At 49.5% G+C, this 26,911-nt stretch overlaps 1 protein-coding gene across 1 annotated transcript in view; it reads left to right on the plus strand.

Annotated features, from left to right (window-relative positions):
- The first annotated feature begins 5,475 nt into the window (after nucleotides 1–5,475).
- Nucleotides 5,476–26,911, plus strand: part of CUL9 (cullin 9) — a 36,940-nt gene continuing 15,504 nt past the window's right edge. The window contains exons 1-18 of the mRNA XM_082047809.1: nucleotides 5,476–5,726; nucleotides 6,329–6,389; nucleotides 7,517–8,125; nucleotides 8,915–9,069; nucleotides 9,351–9,884; nucleotides 19,221–19,359; nucleotides 21,764–21,954; nucleotides 22,439–22,823; nucleotides 23,033–23,234; nucleotides 23,518–23,725; nucleotides 23,829–24,022; nucleotides 24,165–24,382; nucleotides 24,522–24,756; nucleotides 25,155–25,260; nucleotides 25,582–25,809; nucleotides 25,973–26,063; nucleotides 26,146–26,317; nucleotides 26,530–26,635. Of these exons, the coding sequence (XP_081903935.1) occupies nucleotides 7,531–8,125; nucleotides 8,915–9,069; nucleotides 9,351–9,884; nucleotides 19,221–19,359; nucleotides 21,764–21,954; nucleotides 22,439–22,823; nucleotides 23,033–23,234; nucleotides 23,518–23,725; nucleotides 23,829–24,022; nucleotides 24,165–24,382; nucleotides 24,522–24,756; nucleotides 25,155–25,260; nucleotides 25,582–25,809; nucleotides 25,973–26,063; nucleotides 26,146–26,317; nucleotides 26,530–26,635 (3,759 nt within the window). The 5' untranslated portion in view covers nucleotides 5,476–5,726; nucleotides 6,329–6,389; nucleotides 7,517–7,530. The remainder of the gene's footprint in view (nucleotides 5,727–6,328; nucleotides 6,390–7,516; nucleotides 8,126–8,914; nucleotides 9,070–9,350; nucleotides 9,885–19,220; nucleotides 19,360–21,763; nucleotides 21,955–22,438; nucleotides 22,824–23,032; nucleotides 23,235–23,517; nucleotides 23,726–23,828; nucleotides 24,023–24,164; nucleotides 24,383–24,521; nucleotides 24,757–25,154; nucleotides 25,261–25,581; nucleotides 25,810–25,972; nucleotides 26,064–26,145; nucleotides 26,318–26,529; nucleotides 26,636–26,911) is intronic.

Raw genomic sequence — 26,911 nt, forward strand, 5'->3', positions numbered from 1 at the left:
GTTTATCCAAGACAGATACAAGTTTTGTATGAAGATGCTGTTGTTAAGGTAGTGTTTACCTGGTATGGGACTCAACAGGTAAGTGATACTGGCCAAGGCCCTGTCATCACAGGAGATGTCAGGCAGCTGACATCTGAGAGCATCCAGACATGGTGGTTGGTGTGTGCAGTACCATCCCCAGGCCTCTGGACAAGGAGAAAGAACAAACTGGGCTTAAAAAAAAAAAACAAATGCAGTTGAAAGGCTTCAGGCAGAACAGGTTCATCTGACTTTGACAGGCACCTGATCCGGGTCTCAAATTAAAATGAGGTTGTTTCCCTTCCCCTCTTTCAAGTCCAGTACTTATGGACAGCTGATTGTCTTTGAGGATGGAGCTCAACTGTTGTCTTTATGAGGTTCAACACCAAGACTTTAAATTCCCTGCAGAAGGCTGCTGTGAGAAGACAGGGCAATATTCAAAGTCCAAACTGGAGAGGCATTACTTGAAGTCAGGCACAAAACAGGTGCCTTTAGGCCCCTAGAAGCTAGGTCAAGGGCACATGGGGGCTCAGTAAAATGCCTGGAGGTGGGAAAGAAACCAAAGCGAGAAGGGCTTGTTCCAGTCATCGGTGCTGCTGGGTCAACAGTATGCCAGCTAAAATTGGAACTACTACCCTCTACATAGCATGGGGTCCCAAAGCAGATGCCAATATAATGTAAGGAGAGCTTAGCATTGGTAAATGTCTGTGTGGTGGAGAAACTGTGCTATCCTTCACAGTGCAATCTGGAGAAAATACATCTCAGTATAGCTGGAGAGGATTGTTCGGAAAGCGCTTAGGATCAAATCACAACTGAAATGGCTCTTTCCCCAGCGGGAGGTGAGGTGCTTCACTTTTACAGGTTACACCACAGCCAGGCCCATGTTCACTGTGTCTACACAGATATGTCTTGTGGTACAGCACCACAAAACCCGTATCAGCACAAGTAACCCCATGTTGTTTGTACATGGGGGGCTGTGTATTATGCATAAAACTCCTGACAGGGGGCAAGATACCGTAGACATTATTTTTATGATAAATGACTGACTAAGCATGGTATCAAGACCATCAGAGCCAAGATGTAAGCAGAGCATATGAATACCACAGAGAAACTTCCAGCATCACAAGATGCTTGTATCCTATCTGTCCACTGCCATTTATTGTCGGTGACAATTTTGGCTATGGGATGTGGGCAGCTGATCATAAAATCATTTTGGTTGGAACAGACCCTCAAGATCAGCTAGTTCAGCTGTTAAACTAACACTGTCACTAAACCATGTCCCTAAGAAACTTATCTACGTGTCTTTTAAACTCCTCCAGGGATGGTGACTGCACCACTTCCCTGGGCAGCCTGTTCCAATGCCTGACAACCCTTTCTGGGAAGAATTTTTTCCTAATATCCAATCTAAACCTTCCCTGGCAGAACTTGAGGCCATTTCCTCTTGTTCTATTGCTTGCTACTTGGGAGAAGAGACCAACACCCTCCATGCTACAACTTCCTTTCAGGTAGGTGTAGACAGCGATAAGGTCTCCCTCCCCTCAGCCTCCTTTTCTCCAGGCCAAACAGCCCCAGTTCCCTCAACCGCTCCTCATCAGACTTGTGCTCCAGACCCCTCACCAGCTTCGTCACCCTCCCCTGCACTCTCTCCAATACCTCAGTGTCTTTCTTATGATGAGGGGCCCAACACTGCACACAGTATTCGAGGTGGGGCCTCACCAGTGCTGAGTACAGTGGCACAATCACTTCCCTAGTCCTGCTGACCACACTATTCCTGATACAAGCCAGGATACTGTTGGCCTTTTTGGCCACCTGGTCACACTGCTGGCTCATGTTCAGCCTCTGTCAATCAACACCCCCAGATCCTTTTCCTCCAGGCAGCTTTCCAGCCACTCTTCCTGAGCCTGTAGCATTGCCTGGGGTTGTTGTGACCCAAGTGCAAGACCTGGCACTTGGCCTTGCTAAACCTCATACAATTGGCTTCAGCCCAATGATTCAGCCGGTCCAGATCCCTCTATATGGCCTTCCTACCCTCCAGCAGATCAACACTGCCACCCAATTTGGTATCATCTGCAAACTTACTAAGGGTGTACTCAATCCCCTTATCCAGATCATTGATAAAGAGATTAAACAGAAGTGGCCCCAATACTGAGCCCTGGGGAACACCACTCATGATTGGCTGCCAACTGGATTTGGCACTGTTCAGTACAACCCTTTGGATCTGGCCTTCCAACCAGTTCTTTATCCATCTCAGAGTACACCCATCCAGGCCATGAGCTGCCAGCTTCTCCAGGAGAATGCTGTGGGATATGGTGTCAAAGGCTTACTGAAGTGTAAGTACACAACATCCACATCCTTTCCCTCATCTGCTAGGTGGGTCACCTTGTTGTAGAAGGAGATCGGGTTGGTCAAACAGGATCTGCCTTTCATAAACCCATGTTTACTGGGCCTGATCGCATGGTTTTTTTTTGTATGTGCCATGTGATGTCCCTCAGGATGATCTGCTCCATGACCTTCTCCAGCACCGACATTAGCTTGACAGGTCTGTAGTTCTCCAGATCCATTCAAGGTGTTACAAGGCAGGCTGCATTTCCTGCTGCAGAGCATTACCACCATCTCATGCTTGTGACATTAAACACAGCAGTGCTGCAGGTGCAGTACATGCACAAAATAACAGCTGCCAAGAACAGAAGAAAACAGCAATGGTTCTGCATGTGGTATCTGGTTTTACGTAGTTGTGTGACATTTAGGAAGTTATTTTCCCTTTCATCAGTGCAAATATACTGTGTTTATCTCTACAGGTGATGAAGTGACTTGTAAAGGCAAAGCATGATATAACTATATACCAGTTTGATCCTCTGGTTTTAGAAATGCATTCAGAGTTAACAGGGAAGGAAAATGCCATGTTAATGGAAAACAAAGAGATTTCAAGAGCATCCACAGGATTCTGGAAAGAGAGCATCAGTAGCATCTACAGTGATTGCACATACTAATTGAGAAATCAAGAGGCTGGCTTGGAAACACAAACATTTACCGTCCAGCATTGGTACCACAGTTTTAGAGGATGGTCGCCACAGACTAGTGCAGCACTGCACTGATATATCCAGCCTATAGTTAATTGCAATTACATTGCTTTTATTAATTTCTGATTGCTGTCGTAAAACATGGAAATTGCCTAATCAGTTGTATTAGTACCAAGGGCAGAAATGAGGTTGGGCACACACATGAAGCTGCTCCAGGATCAAATAAGAAGGCAGACTCTCATCCCTTTATCCTATAATTTTAATTTTTGTTTATAATTTAAAACAAATTTTATCAGATTGATAGAAACCTGCACCTACTGGATTTTAGCTGACTCTTGTCAGGCCTGTCAAGGAAGGGAAATATGGGAAAAGGAAAAGCATTTAGATTTTATGGTATGGGCATTACAGATCAGTATAACACCAAAGCAGGAAAGGAACTGGAAACAGGCCAAACTTGTGTGCAACTGGCTTCAGTTGCCTCTCTAGCAATGTTGAAAATAGCTGAGGGCAAGGACATTTCTCACTGAAGGAAGCCAAACAAGGTGGATGAAGAGTGGGGTGCGGGGCTAAAATTACCCTAGAACCCCAAGTCTGAAGAAGTTGCTGCACTGTAATTTTTGGTTAACACTGTGTTTGCAATAATGTTAGTGCTGACATTACATGCTTTTAGCCTTCCTTTCACCTACCCTGCAACAGTCCTTAACAAAGTCCATTAATCACCACAGAAACCATACCAACACCCACTGTAACACAAACACCTTGAGCTGCTGCAGATGCAGTCTTCAGCTCCCAAATTCAATTTTTTTTTCTAGTTTCTAGCAGTAGCCAGAAGAATCAGAAGATATTATCATACAATTATAGAATGGTTTGGATTGGAAGTGACTTTAAAGATCATCTAGTTCCAACCTCCCTGACACGCATAGGGACACCTTCCACTAGACCACATTTCTCAGAGCCACATCCAACCTGGCCTGGAGCACTTCCAGGGATGGGGCGTCCACAGCTTCTTTAAGAAACCTGTCCCAGTGCCTCACCAACCTCATTGTGAAGAATTTCTTCCTTATAGCTAACCTAAATCTATCCTCTTTTTGGTTAAATCCATTATTCCTTGTCCTACCACTACATGCCCTTGTAAAAAGTTCCTGTCAGCTTTTTTTTCTTAGGTACCGGAAGGCTGCATTAAGGTCTCCCCAGAGCCTTCTCTTCTCCAGGCTGAACAACCCCAACTCTCTCAGCCTGTCCTCACAGCAGAGCTGTTCCATCCCTCTGATCATTTCTGTGGCCTCCTCTGGCCCCTCTCCAACAGGTCCATGTCTTTCCTGTACTGAGGGCTCCAGAGCTGGACACAGGACTCCAGGTGGGGTCTCACCAGAGCAGAGCAGAGGGGCAGAATCACCTCCCTCGACCTGCTGGCCACAAACTTTTTGATGCAGCCCAGGATACCATTGTCTGCAAGTGCACATTGCTGGCTTATGTTGAGCTTCTCATCAACCAACACCCCAAGTCCTTCTCCTCAGGGCTGCTCTCAATCCAGTCTCTGCCCAGCCTGTATTTGTGCCTGGGGTTGCCCTGCAGGACCTTGCACTTTGGCTTGTTGAACCTCATGAGGTTTGTATGCGCACAAATCTTGAGCCTGTCCAGGTCCCTCTGGATGCGCTCTAGCATATCCTCCGCATTGCTCAGCTTGGTGTCATCGGCAGACTTGCTGACGTGCACTCAGTCCCACTGTCCATGTTGCGGACAAAGATGTTAAAGAGCGCCCGTCCCAGTACTGACCCCTGAGGAACACCACTTGTCACTGGTCTCCACATGGACACTGGGCCACTGACCAAACTCTTTGAGTTACTATCCTGATCAGCTATCACATATAAAGTCTTGAACAGGAACCTCCATCCCCTTTCTAAATGGTTGTCATCTTGTTTCTTCTGATTCAGGTTAAAGAATATGGTTCACAAATATCCTTGGCAATGTTTTTGGTACTTCTGCTTATGTCCTTCTTCTTCTTCCCATTTTGTAAATGAGTATCTTAAACCTACAGGTCGCACTGCATGAAATGAAAAGTTGTGGCACTATGAATAAGGACAATGCTTTCTGAAGACACATAATTCATGTCAGTTGTTATTCCACGTCATTCTGTGATGGGGACTGATATAAGTGGCAAAAAGAAGTAAATCAGGTGCATCTTTAAACCAAGCTATAGTTTTACTTTAGAGCAATAGAATACCTGTTTCTAACTCATATTTAGGTGTCTTTGCTCAAACTTTTCCCATCCTCTCTCCGAGCTCTCGCGGCTCTTGCCGTCACCTGTAGGGGGCGTGGTGCGCACGCCCGTGCGTGCCGTGGACCCGGAAGTGCGGAGCGCGGGGCTGCGCAGGTTCCTCCCCTGCGACGGCGCTGGGAGTGGGGGGACGGGGACGGGGCCACTCGAGGAAGCTCCACGCGTGTGGGGGCGCCTCCGTTTCCCCGTGTCGGGGCGGATCTGGGGGCTGAGCCGCCACCTCGTGCGCCGCAGCCGGACCCGCCGGCCCCTGCTCCCCTGCTGTGGCGCTGCGGCAGGCCTCGCTGCGGCTCCTGGGGCGGGAGCGACGGACAGCGGGGAGCGAAGAGAGCAGGAGGAGGAGCGGGGCTTGCTGATCGGTCTGGAACGGCCCGAGAAAACCCGGCTTTTCCGCGGTGGCCATTGCCGAGGTAGATGCCGGCCCCGCTCGGTTCCCTGAGCGGGTGGGCCATGGCCCTACAGCCCTGGGGGTGGGATGGGATGGGATGGAATAGGATGCTCTGCCTGCCTGTACCCAGGCCGGGCCGGGCTGTGCTTCAGAACCCGTTGCCGTGGTTCTTGATGGATTTGGCATCACAGCTGAAGTATCATTTGCCACAACTCTGAAACTTACTGTAGTGCGTGTATTTAAGCAGTCTGACAGTTTAGCTGTGGGTTGTTGTAAGCTCCGGTATGCCTCATGCATTATACACCTTGCAGCTACTTCTTCAGATGCCCTAAATCCAAATTCTCGTATACCTAGCTACAAATCCTTTTGGGCCCCTTCTGTTAGCTCTGCTCTAAAGAGTTTTTTTTCATACTAAATGCCATGATGTGGGGATAGGGTGAAGTTATAAAAATAATGTTTCACAGAGACTTCTGTTTTACTGTGATTTTTGTTCTATGTGAACCTCTTGGGTAGGATTTTATTTGTGCACTGTACAAGCACAGCTAGGGAAAATCTTTGGTTTATGGTGTGGCATCTAAACACTGTTACAAAGCACAGGAGAATAGCTTGGTCCTTTTATTACAGAGAGACAGCAAGAAGATTCCCAGCTGGCTTCTTGCAAATTCCAAGGCAGGCACAATTGAAGGTAGGTATGAATTTCTGTGGAGTTCAGAACCACACCTGAGAAACATTTTTTATGTGCCTATCATCGTCTTTGACAGTCTGTATCTTCTTCAGTTGTACATGGATTGACTATTTCTGATGTATGTTAGCTCCTTTTTTAAGAATGAGTTGTGTTAACAGCTGAACAGCATGTTGCTTCTCTGCTTCTTTTGCTAATATGTGTCAGTGACGAGGGCCTGTTCATGTGTCCCACTGTCACCTGCCTGAGCTCCTCTGAGAACCTTCTTATCAGACTCTGATCTGGCATCCTTTGTAGTAATGAAGTCAGATCATTGTGTATGGTATTGTCTACAGCTGGCCAGTTGATTACTCGCACTCAGGCAGCAAATTATTTCACGGTCCTCTTTGAATAGATGAAAGCAAAGACGTGTTATGGCTTCTTAGTAGTCGTAAGATACACTGAACAATCAGGCAGCAGAGAACAGCAATCTTTTCATTTTGTTGAATTTACCCATTGGTTAAACATCATAAAGGCAAAGAACATCTGAGAGGACATCAAGGAGGAAATACTGAGTGGCTTTTGGATAGTGACCTGATTTGATATATATGAAGTTGATCTGAGAGATTGCTGGTTATTTTCTTCAGGGCCTGGTGACTCAAGTTATGTCCAGCTCCACAGTGAGAGAGAGTGTCTGCCTGAAGACTGAGGTCTGGGTAAACTTGCAGTCTGAACAGATATAAATGTTAAATAACAAGAGAAAAGGCAGAAGTGCAAAAGCAGCAACTTGCACAGGGTCATGTTGTGAACAGGGGCAGAGATGAGAACAGGACCCAGGGCTCCTGTTGTTGTTTGTTGTCTTGTAGGAGGATCTGAATTTAGCCTTCGTTTTTTTTTGTGGAGAACCTCTTTCTGTGTGTGCCAATAATGCTGGGAACAGGGTTTGTAAATGAAACACTGGCTCTTATTTTCTTGAAGTGAGGATGTGACCTTATGCAAAATGGGGTTTTCTTCAGAGCTTTATTCTGAGTCCAGGATTTCAGGGTCAAAAGCCACTTCTACTGTCAAGCAACTGAGGTACGTGCGCACACTTTCCCTGGCATGCAGCTCAGAAATAAAAGCTTGCCTCTACTTCCCCTCTGTCTCTGCAGGCACTTTTCCTGCCATGGTGAACGAGAGGCACAATGGCAACCTACTTGTGCACCTGGGACCCAAACTGCAGGCCTACCCACAGGAGCTGCTCCGGCAGCGACGGGGCCATGACGGCCAACCCGAGTACCTGATCCAGTGGAGCATTGTCAGCTTGGAAGAGAGAGCAGTGGGAGACAACGGTGCCTCCTGTGCAGAGACCAAGCCGGAGAACATCTCCATGTGGATGTCTGCAGAAGAGGTCTGTGCCACCTGCCCAACACTGCTGGGCAAGAGAAAGCTGGAAGGGCAGTGGGTGAAAGAGGAGAAGGCAGCCAGCCCGTTTACTGCAGATGTCCCACTGGATGAAGCCTCATTGCTGGAGATGAAGGCTGATGTCAGGAGCCTGGTGCAGCGAGCCAGGCGGCAGATGAGCAGGAGTGGGGCCCCTGAGTCCTTCATCCTCAACACCATCCACGTCCTGAGCGCTTACGCCAGCATTGGCTCGCTGGCAAGTGCCTTCAAGGAGACGGGAGCCCTGGACTTGCTGATGAAGATGCTGTGTCACAAGGAGAAGCAAATCCGCCACAGTGCTGGCAACATGCTGAGGGCCCTGGCTTCACATGATGCAGGTGGGGGCTGCTAGTGCTCAGTGCCACTGAGGAGGTGCTGCTGGGCAGCTGAGGGGTGCAGGTCCTTTTGTGGGTGTGGGCTGCTTGGGAAGCAGTGTGTCTTGGGGCTTGTTGGCAAAAGGGGAAGAGTCAGACTGGAGCTTCCAAGCGCCTTCTCGGTCATAGTTGTCTGGGGTGCTCTGAGACTTGGGAGCTCTTTTCCCTGACAGATTCCTGAGCTGGGATGTTGAGTAACCATTAGCAGGATATATGCCAAGAGGCCTTGGCAGAGTGTTGGGCTGTCTCTGCTGCATGCTGTCAGTTGGAATGGCTCTGGCCTGTTCTTGGTGGGGAGCCTTTCCTCCAGCCTCGGTGGGTAGAGCACTGATCCTCACCCATCCTCTCGTTTGAGAGGAGTTGCTGTGGCCTGCAAGTGCCCGATGGGGCTTGTGTGCACCTGGAAGGGTGCTGGTGGTGGTGTGTCCCACAAGAGGTCTGGCTTTCCCTGTCCTAGTGTCCAAGTTCATGTGGCTCTGCAGTGGGGCAGATGGGAGGCTGAGTCGGATTAAAACTTCACTTTTTTTCTTCCCTGTAACCCTATTCTGGGTTATTTGGGGTGGCTGCTTCGGGAGAATCTTGCAGTGTTAGGGGTGGAAAAAATGCAGTTTTATTCAGTGGAGTAAAATTTTGCTAATCCAGATTACACTGAGCAGCGAAGCTGTTCCTTGCCTGTGAATCTGTCTCATTGAAAGGGATGGGGCGGAATCTGGGGAGGGTTTTTAGGGGCCTGAAGAGTTTCTCTTGTTGCAGGGAGCAGAGCCTATGTCTTGCTGTCCCTGAGCCAGCAGGATGGCATTGAGCAGCACATGGACTTTGACAGTCGCTACACCTTGCTGGAGCTGTTCGCTGAGACAACATCTTCTGAAGAGCACCGCATGTCCTTTGAGGGGATCCACATTCCCCAGGTAGCGGCAGGCCCTGCCAGCCTGGGGCCTGTGGGCTTCAGGGGTCAGGAGGGGTGAGAGCGAGTGGCCAGAGCTGGGGTCCTTGTTTGAGACAGGAGGGCAGTCATCACTGAGCAGCTAAGCAGGACTGGGTATAGGGAGAGCTGGCACAGGATCTGGGCCTGGCTTGAGGCTTGGGGGTGGTGGGGAGGCAAGGGGAGAGCCTTGTCTCTGAGCCGGGAGATGATGTGGGGGCTGGAGGCGCTCTGTGGGCTGGAGTCTGACAGCTGTGCTTGTTGCAGATCCCTGGGAAGCTGCTCTTCATCCTGGTGAAACACTACCTGTGTGTCACTTCTCTCCTGGACAAGCTCAGCAGTGACCTGGAGCAGGGAGGGCAGCAGCAGGTCTGTGCTGTGCCCAGCCTGCTCCCTGAGGAGAGAAGCCGTGTGAAGCAGGAGTTTGAGTTCAGCATGGCCATGGCAAACCTCATCTTGGAGCTGGTGCATGTGATGGGCTGGGACCATGGCCACAAGCCAGAACCGCTGCCCAGACAGGAGCTGCAGCCTCGCACCACCCATTCCATCTTCCAGCATGGGGCCACATCCTGCACTGCTGCCCAAATGCCTGGGCTCAATTCAAATCATGGTCCCCACAAAAAGCAGGGTTGTGCCTTCCTGACCTCATCAGACTTCGCAGACCGCAGTGGCTACGTGGAGTACTTACGGGCAAACCTCCGGCGCGGCATGCGAGTGCGCTTGCTGGAGGACTGTCGTGATGTTAGAGCTGGGGAGGAAGGCGAGTGTCTTCAGAGCACTAACAGCATGCACACTGTACAGGTAGGTCACCAGTGGAAGTAGTCTGGCTGGGATGGCAGAGGGAAGTGACAGGGGTGACTGATGACTTCCTAATGATGTCTTCATGTGCAGGAAGTTGGACACTAGGCATATAATAATTAGGACAGTGTCTGCATCTTCCTGCAAAGAAGTCACCTTTCAGAGCTGGAAGTATGTGTCCCAAGGAAAGCTAGTCTGGTTTAGTATGGGCTGTCCTGCTGAGATTTCTTAGCCCCTAAAACAGGTAGCCATATTGTGCCTCCCAGGAACAGTCCCTAGCCTCGGTTTGATCTTGGGGGTGGTTTGCGAACAGGCTAGCTTGGCACAGATGAGTAACACAGCAAAAGGTGCTAAAAGGTCTTAACTCTTGGTATATGAGTCGGTGTACTTAGGACATGCTGTTGTGCTCAGTGGCTTGGACACGGTCTATGTAGCTGTTTATTCTGATCTGTGAGTATATGCCATGATGTTTTCCTTTAAAAAGACCCTTTTGTTGAGTAGACGTTAAATGAGAACTGATGTTGCAAAGAGCTGTTAGAGCTGCGTATTTGCAGTTGAGTTGCAAATTTTGTGCCAGAGTTCAGAAAAAATGCCTCAGTATTTGAAGAGGGGAGGAATCACAGAGTCATAGAATAGTTTGGATTGGAAGGGACCTTTAAAGGTCATCTAGTCCAACCCCCCTGCTATGAGCAGAGAGATCTTCAACTAGATCAGGTTGCTCAAAGCCCCGTCCAGCCTGGCCTTGAATGTCTCCAGGGATGGGGCATCTACCGCCCCTCTGGGCAAGCTGGGGCAGTGTTTCACCCACCTCGCTATAAAAAATGTCTTCATCATGTCTAGCCTGAATCTCCCCTCCATTAGTTTAAAACTATTACCCCTTGTCCTGTCACAACAGGCCCTGCTAAAAAGTCTGTCCTCATCTTTCTTAGAGGCCCCTTTTAAGTACTGAAAGGCCACAATAACGTTTCCTTGGAGCCTTCTCTTCTCCAGGCTGAACAACCCCAACTCTCTCAGCCTGTCCTCACGGCAGAGCTGTTCCAGCTCTTGATTATTTTCATGGCCCCCTCTGGCCTCTCTCCAACAGGTCCATGTCTTTCCTGTACCAAGGGCTCCAGAGCTGGACACAGAGTCCAGGTGGGGTCTCACCAGAGCAGAGCAGAGGGGCAGAATCACCTCCCTCGACCTGCTGGCCACGTTCCTTTTGATGCAGCCCAAGATAAGATGTGCTTTCTGGGCTGCAAGCGCACAGGGCCAGCTCATGTCCAGTCTTCCATCTACCAGTATCCCCAAGTCCTTCTCCTCAGAGCTGCTCTCAATCCCTTCATCCCTCAGCCTGTATTGATACTGGGGGTTGCCTTGACCCTGATGCAGGACCTTGCACTTTGCCTTGTTCAACCTTATGAGGTTTCCATGGCCCCACTTCTTGAACCTGTCCAGGTCCCTCTGGATGGTACCCCGTTCCTCAGACAACTGCAGTCAACTCACCACTCAGCTTGGCGTCATCTGCAAACTTGCTGAGGATGAACTTGATCTTACTGTTTATGTTACTGATGAAGATATTAAACAGAACTGGTCTCAGTATGGACCCCTGAGGGACACCACTTGTCACTGATCTCCATCTGGCCATTGAGCTGTTGACCACTACTCTCTGGATGCAACCATCCACCTAATTCCTTATCTACCCGATAGTCCCCCTATCAAATCCATCTCTCTCTAATTTAGAGAGAAGGATATTGTGAGGGACCATGTCAAAGGCCTTACAGAAGTCCAGATAGATGATACCAATAGCTCTTCCCTTGTCTATTGATGTAGTTGCTCCATTGTAGAAGGCCACTAGGTTGGTCAGTCAGGACTTGCCCTTGGTGAAGCTGTGCTGGCTGTTTTGAATCACCTCCCTGTCCTCCATTTGCCTTAGCACAGCTCCTAGGAGGATCTGTTCCATGGTCTTCCCAGGCACAGATGTGAAGCTGACGGGTTGTTAGTTCCCAGGGTCCTCCTTTCTACCCTTGTAAAAGTGGGTGCAATGTTTCCCTTTTTCTCTGATTGCCATGACTCCCTGTGCCATCAGGTGGTTGCTTCCACCGTTGTAAGCACATAGCACTTGCCATGGTGGGTTTGTGGGAGTGTAATATAGGCAATCTGCCAGGCCTCCCCATATTTATACTTCAGCCATTGCCCCCCATACCACACAGACTTCAGCCACTTGGCTTGTTTGATTGCAGCACATTTCACATTCACGGATAACCTGTGCAATAGTGTCCATGGTCAAGTCCACCCCTTGATCACAAGCCCATCTATATGTTGCATCTTCTTCTTGATGACCTGAGACACCATGAACACATCGAGTTAGGTATAATTCACCTTTATGTTGCTAGTCCAAATCTACATGAGCCACTTTAATCTTGGTAGCTGGATCCACCTGATGGTTGTTTTGCTGTTTTTCAGTGGACTGACTTATAGGCACATGGGCATGAACATAGTGCACTTTTACAGGCAGGTTCTCTAGTCGGGCAGCAGTATCTCACCACAATTCAACAGCCCAGGTGTGCCTCTGTACTGCCAGTTGCTCCTCTTCCATTGCTGTAACCACCCCCCCAGGGCATTTGCCACCATCCACAAGTCAGTATAGAGGTAAAGCACCAGCCACTTTACTAATTACCAATGTCTAAAGCCAGCTGGATGACTTTCACCTCTGCAAATTGACTTGATTCGCCTGGTCCCTCAGGGGCTTCTGTGACTTGTGTTGGACTCCACACAGCAGCTCAGACCCCTTCATATGCTGCCAATATCTCTTTTTTCAGTTGGAGTATAGTTGGCCCTGGATCCTCTGTATGCCTGACTCTAAAAACTTAAGGGTCGACTTTGAGCCTCCCCTGGTGCTTTCTGCCAGAGACTTCAGATAGGACCATTATCTCTGGTTGCAGTGTAGAGCATGTTTTCAACATCTAGTCCTGTCCAGACCAGCCCAAGTGCTACTGCATGAACTATTGCCCTTTTAATTCGTTCAGAGGCTTGTAGTTGTTAAGGGCCCCACTTGAAATTGTTTTTTTTTTGAGTCACTTGATGTAGAGGGCTCACAATCTGACTGTAGTCTGCAATATTCATTATCCAAAAACTCAAAACTCAACACGCCCAACAAAGTTTGTGTCTCCTTTTTATTAGCTGGTGGAGGCATGGCTGCTGTTTTGTTGATCACATCCATTGTGTTCTGATGATGTCCATCTTGCCATTGTGTTCCTAAAAACTGGGTCTCTCGTGCAGGTCCCTTGACCTTGCTTCATTTTATGGCAAAACTGGCTTTCAAAAGAATTTGAATTATTCTCTCACCTTTCTTGAAAACTTCTACTGTGTTGCCCCATATGATGATGTCATCCATGTATTGTAGGTGTTCTGGAACTTTACCTTGTTCCATTGTGGTTTGGATCAGTCCATCACAGATGGTGGGGCTGTGTTTCCACCTCTGGGGCAGTTTTTTCCAGGTGTACTGGATGCCCTTCCAGGTGAAAGCAAACTGTGGCCTATACCCCGCTGCCAAAGGAATAGAGAAAAATACATTGGCACTGTCAGTTGTGGCATACCACTGAGCTGCCATGGACTCCAGTCCAAATTGCAGTTTTAACATGTCTGGAACTGTAACTTCCTTCAGGCCATTACAGTCTGCAGTTAGTCTCCAGTCTTTACTAGATTTATGCATTGGCCATATGGGGCTGTTACATGAGATTGCACCCATAGATTGGGTGTGATTACTGATCTGTTTCAAGAGATGGCACACAAGGTACCGAAATGACAACAATGCCACATACAAATACCAGCCTAGCGGCGTAGCAAGAGATGTTAGTATATTGTAAGTCTATATTACACAGGACAGTAATATGATAACCCTATTCCTTCTCCCAGAGGTGCTAAACAGCACTGCAGGGAATACATAGCACATTCACATAATACATTCACATAACGCTGCCATGTGAACAAACAAAGCAACATCGTGACCAGTGATTACTTATCTAGTTTAGTAGATGCACATTTTAACATGCTCTGGTGAGATCTGTCATTATCCCAGCCCAGCATTGCCCTGTATTGGGTGCCAAAAAGGACTGTCATGGTTTAGCCCCAGCCCCCCATAGCCAACAACTAGAACTACATGCAACATGCTCACCCCTCCCCTGTGGCTGGTGTGATGGGGAGAAGAATCAGGAAACAAAAGGCAAAATTTGTGAGCCGGGATTAGAAGAATTTAACAGGACAGCAAAAAGAAAAACGATAACAAAAATGAAAGAATATAGAAAGTGAGGGTTACACAGTGCAGTCTCTCACCATGTGGCAACACCGATGTGCAGCTCTTTTTCTTAGTAACAATTCCATTGAGCAGCCATTGTGAATTCCGGACTGCAGCTCCTGCAGAAACCTCACCCCGCCCCTGATAGCAGCTTATGCTCAAAACACAGTAGCACCAAACCCTATGGAAAGCAAAAGAGCATCTGGGACCACCTCCCAGAACATCCTGCTAGCGTTTTGGTCAGTGCTGGAGCAGCAGGCCTGAGCAGCAGGGCTTTGCCTCAGGCCTGGGAGTGGGAGACCATGTGAATGCTGCTCCAGCCTTTTTGTGGGCACAGAGAAGTGTTTGTTCTTACTTAGACCTTTTTCTTGATACTTTCTGCTCAGTCCTGAAGGCTGGGCATGTTCAGTGAGAGCTGAGATTTTTGTTTTGACTATGCACTGGGGAACCGGTGGGCTTTGTGCATCACTAGTCTGTGTATGGGCATTTCTATAGGCTGTGTGCTAAACCTACACTTTGATCATGCTCTTGAACTTCCCAAACATTGCAGCTACAGGCACAATTTGTGTTCTCTAAAAAAATCAAGCTTTAGCTAGCTGCTATCCATAGATAGAGGGCTGTCTTTGCCTTTGTCCTCTGCTCAGTCCAGTGTTGTGTTGGCTGCAAACAGGGCTGTAATTCAGTTAGTGAAATCTGTATTAAATTGAGATAATAACCATTCAAATGAGAAACTGTAACCACTGCACACGTGTTAGTGTGTGCAGTTGTGGGTTTAGTATTGCTTTCTTGCCTCAAAGTAATTTGCACAAGTGCATACTGTAGTTTTGCAGGTGATAAATAGGGAATCTTAGGCCAATTCAGTTGGTCGGAGCTGTACTTCAGGTGCTACTTCAGCCTGTGCTCAAAGGTTTCCCCACTTCAAGCTGATTTATGTGGATGTAAATGGCCTCTGAACATACTTAAGTGCCATGCTAGTGCAAAACTCTGTGTTGCTGATATTCAACAATCAATAGTTGAAAAGCCTCACTGTGTTATCTGTAGAAATGTATGACTTGATAATACTCCTTCCAAATCTCTCTTGCTGGAACTTGTTCATTACCAGCCGTTCCAGAGAGGAAGTAAAGAATTTGCCATTGCCTTCTCTATGTTTGGAGACCACCTCCTTTAAATCTGCTTTTGGCTTTTGTTAAGCACAAGATTCTCTAGCCTTCTTGGACTATGGCCCATTTTACTTTGTATAATACCTTTGTTTTCATTCACAAACAAAAATTAACTGATTAAGAACACTGACTGTCGAGGGTTAAGATTGCGGGGTGACAATAAAACCCTGGCAGATGTATTGTTAACCTCCTCTCCCCCCCACTTCCCCCGTTTTGCCCCTCCCTCTCCCCCCTTCCCACTAAGGACAGGCGATCGGGAGGGAAAGAAGGACAGAGAGAAGAGAGCTGGAAAAATTAAAGATATTTTACTAATGCTACTAATAAGAATAGAGAAAATAATACAAAATATACAAAACCAGTCTTGAAAGTCTCAGCAACTGCAGAGCCGGCCACCAAAGTCCTGGCTTAGACTCTGCAACCAAGCGGAGCTGGATTCAGTCTCTCACTAGGCCTCAGTTCTCAGGGACAACCAGCGAGATCCTGTCCTAAGGTCGGCCATAAGCAGAAGGGGCGAGATCCTCGTGATCTCCCACTTTTATATGAAGTATTCACGTGAATGGAATGTTATACGCAGTTGGTCAGTTTCTTGGTCACTTGTTTCTCGTCGCCCCTCTCGCGAGATGTCCATCTATGCTTATCAATATGTTTGCATTCCATTGCTAGGTTTACCAAAACATGTGTCTGGTTCTCCAGGAAAATGCAGTTAATATGAAGGCTTTAGCTGACAGGCAAAATTCACTGAAAGAGAAACTTGTTTTTAGCAAAACCAGGACACTGACTTATTTCTTTTCTCTTACTGTCTGTCTTTCTTGAACACAGGGAATTTGTGTGAATATATTTTTCTTTTCCTCAGCCAGTTGCAGACTGCTTCTTCCTTCTGATACTATATTGTTCATTCAGTGAGAACTGCTTTTAGGATTAATTTCTCCAGTCACCTTTGGGTAACTTTAGCTTAGTCTGGTCCATGCTCCTTAACTACCTTCTAGTTTTGGAGCACTTGCAGATGGAATTTAAACCAGCAGCTTTAAAATGCTCTGAAATGTTCACATGCAGGAAGGATGCTTCCAGCATTATCTGTGTGTTTGGTGGTGGATGTTACCGGTATGTGCTGGTATTGTGAGAGTGTAACTGTTAGGGAAGCACGTGCTCTGCAAATATGTCCTGCCCATCTTATTTGCACCTTCTACTAGTCCTGTTCTTTCCCCTTCATACTAAGTTCTTGAGTTCTGTTAAGCAGATTTCTTGCCCGCAGTTCCTCTACTTAATCACGTTCTTCTCTGGTTTAATAATTTACCGTTTGATACCCTGTGCTTTACTCAAGTTGACAATTGAAATGCATTGATTTTTTTTATCTAGAAAATCAGTTATTTTGGCAAAGAAAGCTAATGCATCAATCTGACAGAAATGAAACTTGAAGTGGGTTTTCCTATTAATTAAAATTTGTTTTCTTGAACACCTTTAGTTGTTCCTTCCACTAAAGTATGCTTTAATGGTTTGCACACTACCAAAGTCAAAGTAGTGAAGCTGTAGTGACGACTTTTTTTTTTTTCTCAAATTAGAAGCACTGGTTTTAGTGTTTGTCAGTCACATGGAAGTACCACTGAACAATCTAAATCCTTTCTACTTACCAGATGTGCTTTTGACAGATTACTTGGCATGTCTTTCATCTCTCTCCTCTGAACAGAATTTTGCTTCCCTCTCAGTTGTGGCAACTTCTGGATTTGTATCTCTATACCTGTTATCAGTTTGTTTTGTTTCTTTTGTATTTACTCAACATTCAAGTAAAATAATCTTCTAGTTTTGGACCATGCGTAGGTGATATTTCATTGCAGGTCCCCTCAGTTGAATAACTGCATCTTATTTTTAAGTGGTTGATAAATCTTCTGTCTTTTATAAACCAGTCTGTAAGGATAAATTGCAAACGAAATATGTTTCCTGCTGATTCTCTCTTTGTCTTTATGCTCCTTGCTTTCTAAGATCTGTGTTTTTCTAAAATTCTGTTTTCTATTTCTTATAAGCCTGTACTTGCTTTTATTCTTAATGTAATGAGGCACTTGGAAAGAGTACCAAGATCCTTTCACTTTTTTCTCCTGTTGCCTATGATATAAATTTCAGTTTTTTTTAATTCACAAGCTGAAGTGTACTGTTAACATCCATTCGCTTTGTCCAGTTGGTCCCTGTCTATTTTTCTGTTTAACAAGGTTGAATGAACTTGCAATTGCTCCATCCAGGCATATTTTCAATAACAGTCTTCTGTAAGGCTCACACTACTGGCAAAACCAGATCTACATGGTAATAAATATTCAGTGAAAAGTTTGGTTGTTATATTTGGAAGCACCTAATTTCTGCCACTGTTAGTGTTCCTTGCCCCCCAGTCTGTCTAGGAAGTTGAGAATGTACATGCAGGCTTTGTGGGTGTTAATTGTTACCTTGCTCTTCATGTTCATATCCTTGTATATGTCCGTAGCAGTCCCCCAGAGTAATGTGAGAAACTTGTGAGTCAAACCATTCAATGAGGTTTTTCTCCACAGGGAGATACCAGAAATCTGACCCCTCAAAAACATCTTTGTAATGACGTTGATCATTGATGCTTGATCATTGGTGCTTTTGCCATCACTCTGTCTTCAAAGGGAAACTTGATTTTTATCTCTGTTCCTCTTTCTCATCTTGTGTATCACACTCGTTTTGTATTGACAGTTTATCTGCTGGTGACTAGTGAGTTCAGGTTACAAGAACTGGTCTTTATTAAAATCTGATCCCTTCCTTTTTGATTAGTTCTGCTTTTGCAGTTTGTCCTGTCTGAGGCTTGCTGTCAGTCTTCTGTGTGTAAAATGCAAATTCATGTGCATTTTTGATTTGGGTCAGTCCATCATTAGTCTGTCTCCTACCACCTCTTACCTTTCCTTTGCTGCTCTGTTTTCTGTTGCTTTCTTTGCCTCTCCAAGAAAAAGTTTCACTCTTGTATCTGATCCTTCAGTCATCTCTTTCCATGGTTCCTTTGATATGATGTTTGGTACATAACTTGGTCAGGGATTAATTGAAGACTAATTAGTGTTTGTAGGGTTTAATTCAATCTCCTTCCTTATAGTACTTTCTTAAAACCTGTCAGCATCTTATTTGTTTATCTCTCCAGCACAATGGAGTCCTAGTAGCATTGGTGTAACTCCAAAAGAGCTCAGTGAATCATGTAACCCAGATGTTTTTCTGCTGTGTGTTTTTTTTTTGAGATGTTGTATTTGCTGTTTTGTTGGGTCCTCCTTCTGCTCAGAAGGTTAAATGTAAAACTACAATATGGGAAGCTATTAAAAAAAAATCCTTCTGATTTTGAGAGGCAACTTGGACAAAGTACAGAAAACAATTGCCTTATTTGAGACATGCTTGTCAAGAGCCCCAAACCTGTCTGAGAGGGTTGGTGAATGACCAAGGTGTAAAAGTATAACTAATACAAGGTAAAATCAGAGTAGGAAAACCAGTTTTCTTTACATTTGCATTCAGCAGGTGGTTTGCGCCTCAAGACCCTTTATATACAGCTCATCTACCTTGAGGCAGTTCTTCCTTTGTGTGCTTTTCCCAAGGCACCTACTGCTGGGCACTTTTGAATGGGCATGCTTAACTACATGCACTTCTGTCACTGCTGCTGTGCTAGATGAGATCTGTAGTGGTTGCAGGCAAAGTTGGTGTGTTTTTTTTAAACAAAGATCCAGGTGTAACCAGGGGAACAAGTTAATAAAGGTGGTATGCTTTAAAATTAGACAATGTGTGTGTTGAAATCTGTATATGAATTAAGTAGTCTTCTTGAACATTGCTTGCTATCTCCTTGCATTTGATGAATGGGAGGACAGATGTATCATGAGGATTGAATGCGTGAGCAAATCTGATCATCTAGATCTGTTTCACCCACAGGTTTTATGGCAGTCAACAGGTCAGACCTACTGGATGCGTTGGCACATGTTGGAGATCATTGGCTTTGGAGATCAGTGGGAAGATCCTGCTGCTCAGGAAAAAGAATGTAGTCTGATAGAGAGCTCTAATCTAGACACAGGTGAGACTATGTGCTGCATGTTTATATCTGTGTTATCTCTGATTCTGCTGTGGCATATTTTCAAGTGGTGAACTTTATATGGCTAAACTTATAGTAACTACCAGGTTGGATTTAGAAAGTACCATGAGCTTTTAGTTTGCATGACCATGTAGAGCTGGTTAAATAATTAAACGGTCTGTGGTTGCATGGAGTATTTTTGAATCCTAGACTTCTGTCGTGATATAATAAAAGTCATGATATAAAAAGCATAACATTGGATTTAAACTGCAGCCGTCAAAAATGTGTTTGAATTAACTGAACAAACCAAAAAAAGAATGTAGGATCTCTCTGAGATGAAGCTGCTTTATGCACACTCAGATCCCCTTAAATAAATCACGTGGATTTTTAAAAGCATTAACGTGCCAACAATTTGTTTAACTTCATACCACTCCGTTTTGGGCAAGGTGAGCAGTAAATGCACTGTTTTCATAAGACATCTGCAGAACCTCCTAGAATCCTTTGACATTGCCCTTGTACTGGGAGAAGATAAAAGGGAAAACCCAGACTTCACATACCCCTTTCTAGTTCGGCATCTGATGTGACTCTGGCCATGGAAAACTGTCTTTTATCATGCCTGTGATCTTGTAGGAGTAATTTGGACTTAACTGCTGCAAGAGACAGAATGTGCATGAGATCAGCAGCTAATTAGCCACTTCAAAATATTCTTATTGCCAGTTGAAAAGATGACTTCTTTAATGGCTCCCGTCTCTTGTAATTAAAGACTTAACTGCACAACGGTTTGAAGTGGCTAAGTTAAAACAAATTGGTTAGACTTTGCCTTTTTTCTTTATCTCTAATTTTGGCAGAAGCATAGGCTCTGTTTCACTTCCGTGTAAAACTCTTTCCAGTCATGATATCCCACATAGAAACTGAATTGAAAAAGTAGATGCTTTCTGCTATGTATCTTGTCAGCTGGATAAATTAGCTCACACGGAATGACTGTTGGTAATCAGATGTCTATGTAGTTGCTCTTGGCACGCTTGGGCATTTTGTAGTGAGTTTGTCCCTTTTCTGTTGAGTCTTGAGGTGGTGGATGTCACCCACATTGCACTGGCAGAGAGAACTGCAAGTTGTTGCGTGGCAGATATCAGCAAGTGTTCATTCAGCTCTTATTTCTAAATTACCTAGGGAATATCTAACCTATGTAATAGATTTTATTTCCTTCTCTTAATTTTGAATGCATTAGCTAAAAGGAGTGTGATAACTGTGCAGACTTGTTTTGCTTTTGCCTGTAAGTATTTGCCCTATTAGCAGGGAGGAGGCATTTCGAAAAGAGAGAAGTTCATAGCAGAATTAGCTTCCAATCTATTGACTTGTTTAGCGTCTTGGACGTGAGCCAGCAATGTGCACTTCCAGCCCAGAAGTGCAATCGCATCTTGGGCTGCATCAAAAGGAGTGTGGCCAGGGTGGATCGAGGGACATGATTCTGCCCCTCTGCTCTGCTCTGGTGAGACCTCACCTGGAGTCCTGCATCCAGCTCTGGAGCCCTCAGTACAGGAAAGACATGGACCTGTTGGAGAGGGGCCAGAGGAGGCCACAAAAATGATCAGAGGGCTGGAACAGCTCTGCTGTGAGGACAGGCTGAGAGAGTTGGGGTTGTTCAGCCTGGAGAAGAGAAGGCTCCAGGGAGACCTTATTGTAGCCTTTGAGTACTGAAAATGGGTCTGTAAGAAAGATGGCGACAGGCTTTTTAGCAGGGCCTGCTGCGATAGGACAAGGGGTAATGCTTTTAAACTAATGGAGGGGAGATTCGGGTTAGACATAAGTAAGAAATTTTTTTATGGCAAGGGTGGTGAAACAGTACACAGGTTGCCCGGAGAGGTGGTAGATGCTCCATCCCTGGAGACATTCAAGGCCAGGGTGGATGGGGCTCTGAGCAACCTGATCTGTGTCCCTGCTCATAGCAGGGGGATTGGACTAGATGAGCTTTGAACGTCTCTTCCAATCTATCCTATGATTCTGTCTTGGGCCAGCTCTGTTTCTCCTTCTGCAGCTGCGTGCTGGCAGTGTGGATTCTGCAGGTGGTGGGTGGCCTGGTGCATTGCCCTGGCTGCTCCAGGCACTGTGGGAACAGGCTGGGGGACCAGTGAACTAGAGGTGCTTTTAACATTTACAGCCCAAAGAGGTTCAAATGAAGATGTTAATCCCCATCTCTACAGCTTCTCTAGGGTCTCTTCCCAGATTGTTCCCCCGCTCACTGCCTTCCTGTCACCTCCCTTTACCATAGCGGGCCGCGGGACAGTGGGAATTTCTTCTGCCCAGATGTTCCGCATGAGCTCTTTCCCTGGGGAGCACGGGGTGTGCAGCAGAGGATGGGGAAGTTGGCAGGGCTGTCAGTGCCTGTCCTTACTCTGCTCTCCTGCAGTTGCGCAGCCGTTTTTCTGCAAGCCCTTTGGGAGGCTGTACTCCCTGCCATACCTGGGGGAGCAGCCGTCCAAGGCTTCAGAGGTCCTGAGCCGTGCTGAGTGGTGGGAGCTGCTCTTCTTCGTGAAGAAGCTGGAAGCACAAGGGCAGAAGGAGATCATCTGTCTCATCCAGCAGGACCAGGGGGAGCAGGTGTGGGGCAGAGCCTGCAGTGGGCAAATGGGAGGGAAGGAGGAAGAGAGTGAAGCGACTGATCCCAGAGGATGAGACAACAAGCGTGAGCAGTGCAGGGACAGCCTGAATGGGGCAGAAATGGGACTGAAATGGGTAAGTGGGGGATGGTGGATGTGTGGAGAGCTGGGCACAGCAAAGGGGTGAAAGAGAGATGAGAGAAAATGCGATCTCCCATGACCCTGGAAGAGTACAGTGTCCAGGGAGGTTTGGGTAGGTGAGGCAAGCCTATGGGGTGATTCTGCTGTTTGCGGTTGGGTGGTGAGTGCAGGTGGGAGGTCTGGGCTGGTGGCAGTTGGGTTGGGGACAGCCAGGGGAGGGTGGCACTGGGGAGTGGCCCTGGAGGCCCCTGGTGGTGCAGCTTTTCTGTCTGTTTTGGCACTGGCTGTCAGGAGGGGCATGGAGTAGTGAGTGCCTGATGGTGAACTTGACCTCATCTGTCCAGCTGTCGGAGGTGGATGAAGAAGCCCTGATCCAGCTATCGGTACCTGTGGAGCTGGCCCAGAAGGTGCTGCGGGTCTTGGAGAAGAAGTGCCAGGGCAGCATCCAGCGTGACCTGCATGGGTCCCACATCTACACCAAATACTTCCTTGGTAGGAGGGCTGAGCAGGATGCCAGGGTGAGCACTGCAGTGTCCTCGGAGGGTGCTGGCTGCAGGAGCACTGACCCTGAAATCACAATGGCCAAGGCAGTGAAGGAAGAGCTTTCTGCATCGACAGTGCCACCTCATGCCCTTGCTGCAGTGGCTAAGTCGGATTCCCAGCTGTTTAATGAGCTCCTTGAGAGAGAAGGGCTGTTCTTCCCAGAGGTGCCAGAGGAGCAGATCAGAGGTAATGGCCTGCGATGCACTGGGGCACCCACATGGAGCTGGAGGTGGCTCATTGCTGTAGCGGAGGAAGGCTCTGGGCAGGGCACCTGGGGGTTGTGTGGGAAGGGGGGAGCTCGTGGGTGCTGGGTCTGTGAATGCTCAGTGCTATGGGAGGTACTGGGGCGTCACTGCTGCCCTGATGTGCCCATGTCTCTGCCTCCCTCCCGCCAGTGCTGGGCAGCTCCGATGAGGCGAGTGAGAGGGGCTCGCTAGCCAAGATGGCAGCCGTGGTGGACGTGATCCAGAGCAGCAGCTCAGAGCTGGGACTGTGCTTAGCCGGGCTCAAGCACATCATGAAGATCCTGGAGGAGGAGCCTGAGCCCGAGCCGCGAGTCAGCAAAGTCCAGGGTGGGCTGGGGACCAGGAGTGTTGGGTGAGCCATGGTGTGCTGCACACTCATCCTGCTGGTTGGGGAGGGCTGTGTTGGCAGGATGGGGGCCAGTGCTGGAGGTGGGAGGGCGGATGGTGGCAGTTGGAGTGTGAAGGCAAGAGTGGTGGATCTTGTGTCCTTTTGTTCCAGGCAGTGTGATTCCTGGGGCTGACCCAGCTGCGGTAGAGCCATGTGGGCAGGGTGAAGGTGGCTGGCAGTGCCCAGGTTGCTGTTGTGCCAGCAGCAGTGCCAGGCAGCTGCTCCTGAGGCATCCTTTCCTGTGCAGGGAGAAGCTGGTGAAGGCGGTGGTGGAGCTGCTGAGCACTGAGGTGGCAGAGAAGGCGCTGGTGGCAGTGACACTGCGGCTGCTGGCCATACTGATGATGAAATACGACTGGCGCATGGCATTTGCCACAGAGGGTGGTGTGTGGGCCGTGCTGGCAGGCATGCAGCGGCACGCCTCCTCTGCCCTGGTGCAGCAGGCCGGCCTGGCGGTGAGTGTGGCAGAGGGTATGCTGGAGGCAGGCAGGAATGGCACTGGCTTGCCCAGGTGTGGCGAAGATGCCCCATGCCCTCCTGATTGCTTGGACCTTGCAGGCCCTGAAGGTGCTGGTGGGAGCTGTGGCTGGCAAGCCAGAAGGCACCAGTGGGAAGGTCTTGCCCCTGAACCAGGCTGACATGCAGATGATGCGAGAGATCTTTGCCAGCATTGGCTCTGCTTCCAGCGAGGGCTCGGCAAGCCTGCTGAGTGCCATCCCTGCTGCCATGAGCACCATGCAGAGGGTGCCAGGGTAGGGGCAGAGCGAGGGCAGTGGCTGGGGGTGGGGGGACCCTCTGTGTTGAGAGTCGGGCAAGGCAGGCAGGTGGCTTGTGGGTGCAGGGAAGGCTCTGTGCTGGGGGGAGGAAGGCACCTGCATGGCTCTGTCCCTGCAGGGGCTCCTCAGGCGTGCAGAATGGGTTGCTGGTGGTGAACATGCTGATTGACGGCCACCGGGGCCTGGCAGAGCAGCTGGTGAGCTGTGACCTCCACACGGTGCTGCAGAGCTGCTGGTGGGACAGGCAGAGCACTGGCTGCCCTCAGGCCATGCTGGCCCTCAGCACCATCAACCGCCTGGCAGAGCACCGGCTACCTCTGCGCCTGGAGATGGCAGGTACCGTGCACCCAAAGCCCCACTGTGCCCCGGCCCCGGGATGCAGCAGGCATGGCTTGCCTCACCTGTGGGGCAGAGCACCCCATGGCACGGCTCCTGTGAGTGCCTGGGCCAGGCCTGTATGTCCCTGTCCTGGCAGGCAGAGAGGTGCCACTGGGCCTGGGGGACGTGCAGACCCTGCTGGGCAGCCTGGGGGACAACAGCACCTTGTCCAAGGAGGTGGTGGTGGTCCTGGAGCGGCAGCTCTGTGCAGAAGGCCCCGTCCCCTCTGGTGAGGCAGCCCGGCTGCTGCAGGACCACGGGTGCTTCAGGCTGCTGCTGCGCAGCTTGAAGCTGCTGGGGACAGAGAAGGCCATGAGCTTGAGCATCCTCAGGTGGGTCCCTGAGCATCCTTGGGGGGTCTGGGTCCTCCGCAGCAGGTGTGAGTGCTCGTGGTGATGTTTGCAGGACACAGCACATTTGTCGGTGTTGGTGGGGGTGTTCAATTTGACTGTGGGCCAGGGTAGGTGCACCCCAGCACATCCACAGGTGCTGATTGGGATGTCCCGGGGCACGGGGCCATGTGGGACAGAGCAGCACATGCCTGGATGCTGTTTGGGACATGCTGGGGCAGTGCAGCAGATGCCTGGGTGCTGGTGTGGTGTCCGAGATGCCTGGGGAGCCTTGGCTCCCGGTCCATGTGGAGTGCTGGCTTTGTCAGTGGGGTAGGGAGCAGGGCTCCCCCTGGCACTGCTGTCTGTGCCCCAGCTTGAGTTGGCCCCCTGTCACTCAGGATCCTGAACAAGTTCCTGGAGGGTTACCAGGAGGATGTGCTGCCCTGGCACGAGTGTGTGGAGCCCTGTTTGTTCTCCCTGAGTGCGCACAGCAGCGATGGGGAGGTAAGGAGGCTGCGGGACTCCCGGCGGGCAGGGGCAGCTTTGGTGGCTGTGCTGTGCGTTGGCTGGGCCCAGTGTTGGTGAAGCAGGTCCCTGCCTGCTGGAGTCCAGTGTGTCATGGCTAACGCACTGGGAGAGGGGGGCAGTGGCCGTCCTGGCCATGGCCACATCCTCGTGGCCAGTGTGCCCAGTACTATGCCCGGCTGGTCTCTGGCGAGCCCCGCTGCAGTGTCAGGGTAGGGGGGATGGAGCCCTGCAGCACCCGCTGCTGGGGCTGGAGGGCTCCTGGTGCCAGCCTGGCCACTCATGGCTGCCGCTCAGCAGGTGGTGCAGGAGGTTGTGGGCTTCCTGCACCGCCTGGCCAGTGCCAGCAAGGACTGTGCTGCAGTGATGTGCCACGCGGGCTCTCGTGAGGCTCTGGCCAAAGCCCTGGACAAGCACCGCACAGCCCCGTCACTGGCACCAGCCCTGCTCGACCTGGTGACCGACTGTGAGAAGTACAGCAGCCTCTGCAGGAAGCTGACAACCAGCATCTTGGCTGGCTGCATCCAGGTAGGCCTGGGAAGGCCCGGCTGCACTGGGCCTCTGGGTCTTGCGGCATCCAGCCGTCCCTGGCACTGAGGGGCAGCCGTCTGCTCCCTGCCTGCCACAGCCCTGTGGTGGGCAAGGGGAGGAGGACCCAGGGCCCCTGGTAAGAGCCTCACCCATCCCATAGCTGGTGCTGGGGCAGATAGAGGAGCACCGCCGGAGCCAGCAGCCCATCAGCATCCCCTTCTTTGACGTCTTTCTGCGCAATCTGTGCCGAGGTGACTGACAGCAGGGATCTGCAGCCCTGTGCCTGGTATGTGCTGGCCAGGCGGCTGGAGGCTCCATATGCTCTCCCCACAGGCTCCAGCGTGGAGGCAAAGGAGGACAAGTGCTGGGAGAAGGTGCAGGTGTCCTCCAACCCCCACCGGGCCAGCAAGCTGACAGACAGGAACCCCAAGACCTACTGGGAGTCAAATGGCAGCACCGGCTCCCACTTCATCACTGTGCACATGCAGTGTGGGGTGCTGGTCAGGTGAGGCTGTCCCAGTGGGGCTGGGAGGCCTTGGGGCCAGGAGGGCCAGCAGCTGTACAAGGAGGAGAGGGCTTTGGAGGCTCTGTGTGAGCCCTGCCCCAGTGGTCCCCATCCTGGGGGCTGCTGGACGTGGGCAGCGGTGTGTGGGGCTGGCAGGGGCCAGGGCAGGGAGGTGGGGACAGGTTGGCAGCACCATGTTTGCTGTGCTGCAGGGAGATGAGCATGCTGGTGGCCAGCGAGGACTCCAGCTACATGCCGGCCCGTGTCGTGGTGCTGGGGGGTGACAGCCCAACCACCATCAGAACTGAGCTGAACACAGTGAGTTTGGCACAGGCTGCTCTGGCCATGGGGCCCCACGGGAGCAGTGGGCTGGTCCTTGCTGTGCCCTGTGAAGGTGTTGCCCTGGCCATGGGACCCATAGGGAGGTGGGGCCAGCAGGAGCTGCTGTGGGAGCCTCCTCCTGGCTGTAGGCAACGGGAGCTGGAGACCTGGGCAGGGGCAGCCCTGCAGCCCAGCCTGCGCTGGGGCTGTGAGCCATGAATGGGGCCCTGCCGGGGATGCCCTTTGGCTGTGTGGGGCTGCTGGGGGACACAC

Source organism: Streptopelia decaocto, assembly GCF_964273445.1.
Source record: "Streptopelia decaocto genome assembly, chromosome: 3".
Classification (NCBI taxonomy): Eukaryota; Metazoa; Chordata; class Aves; order Columbiformes; family Columbidae; genus Streptopelia; species Streptopelia decaocto.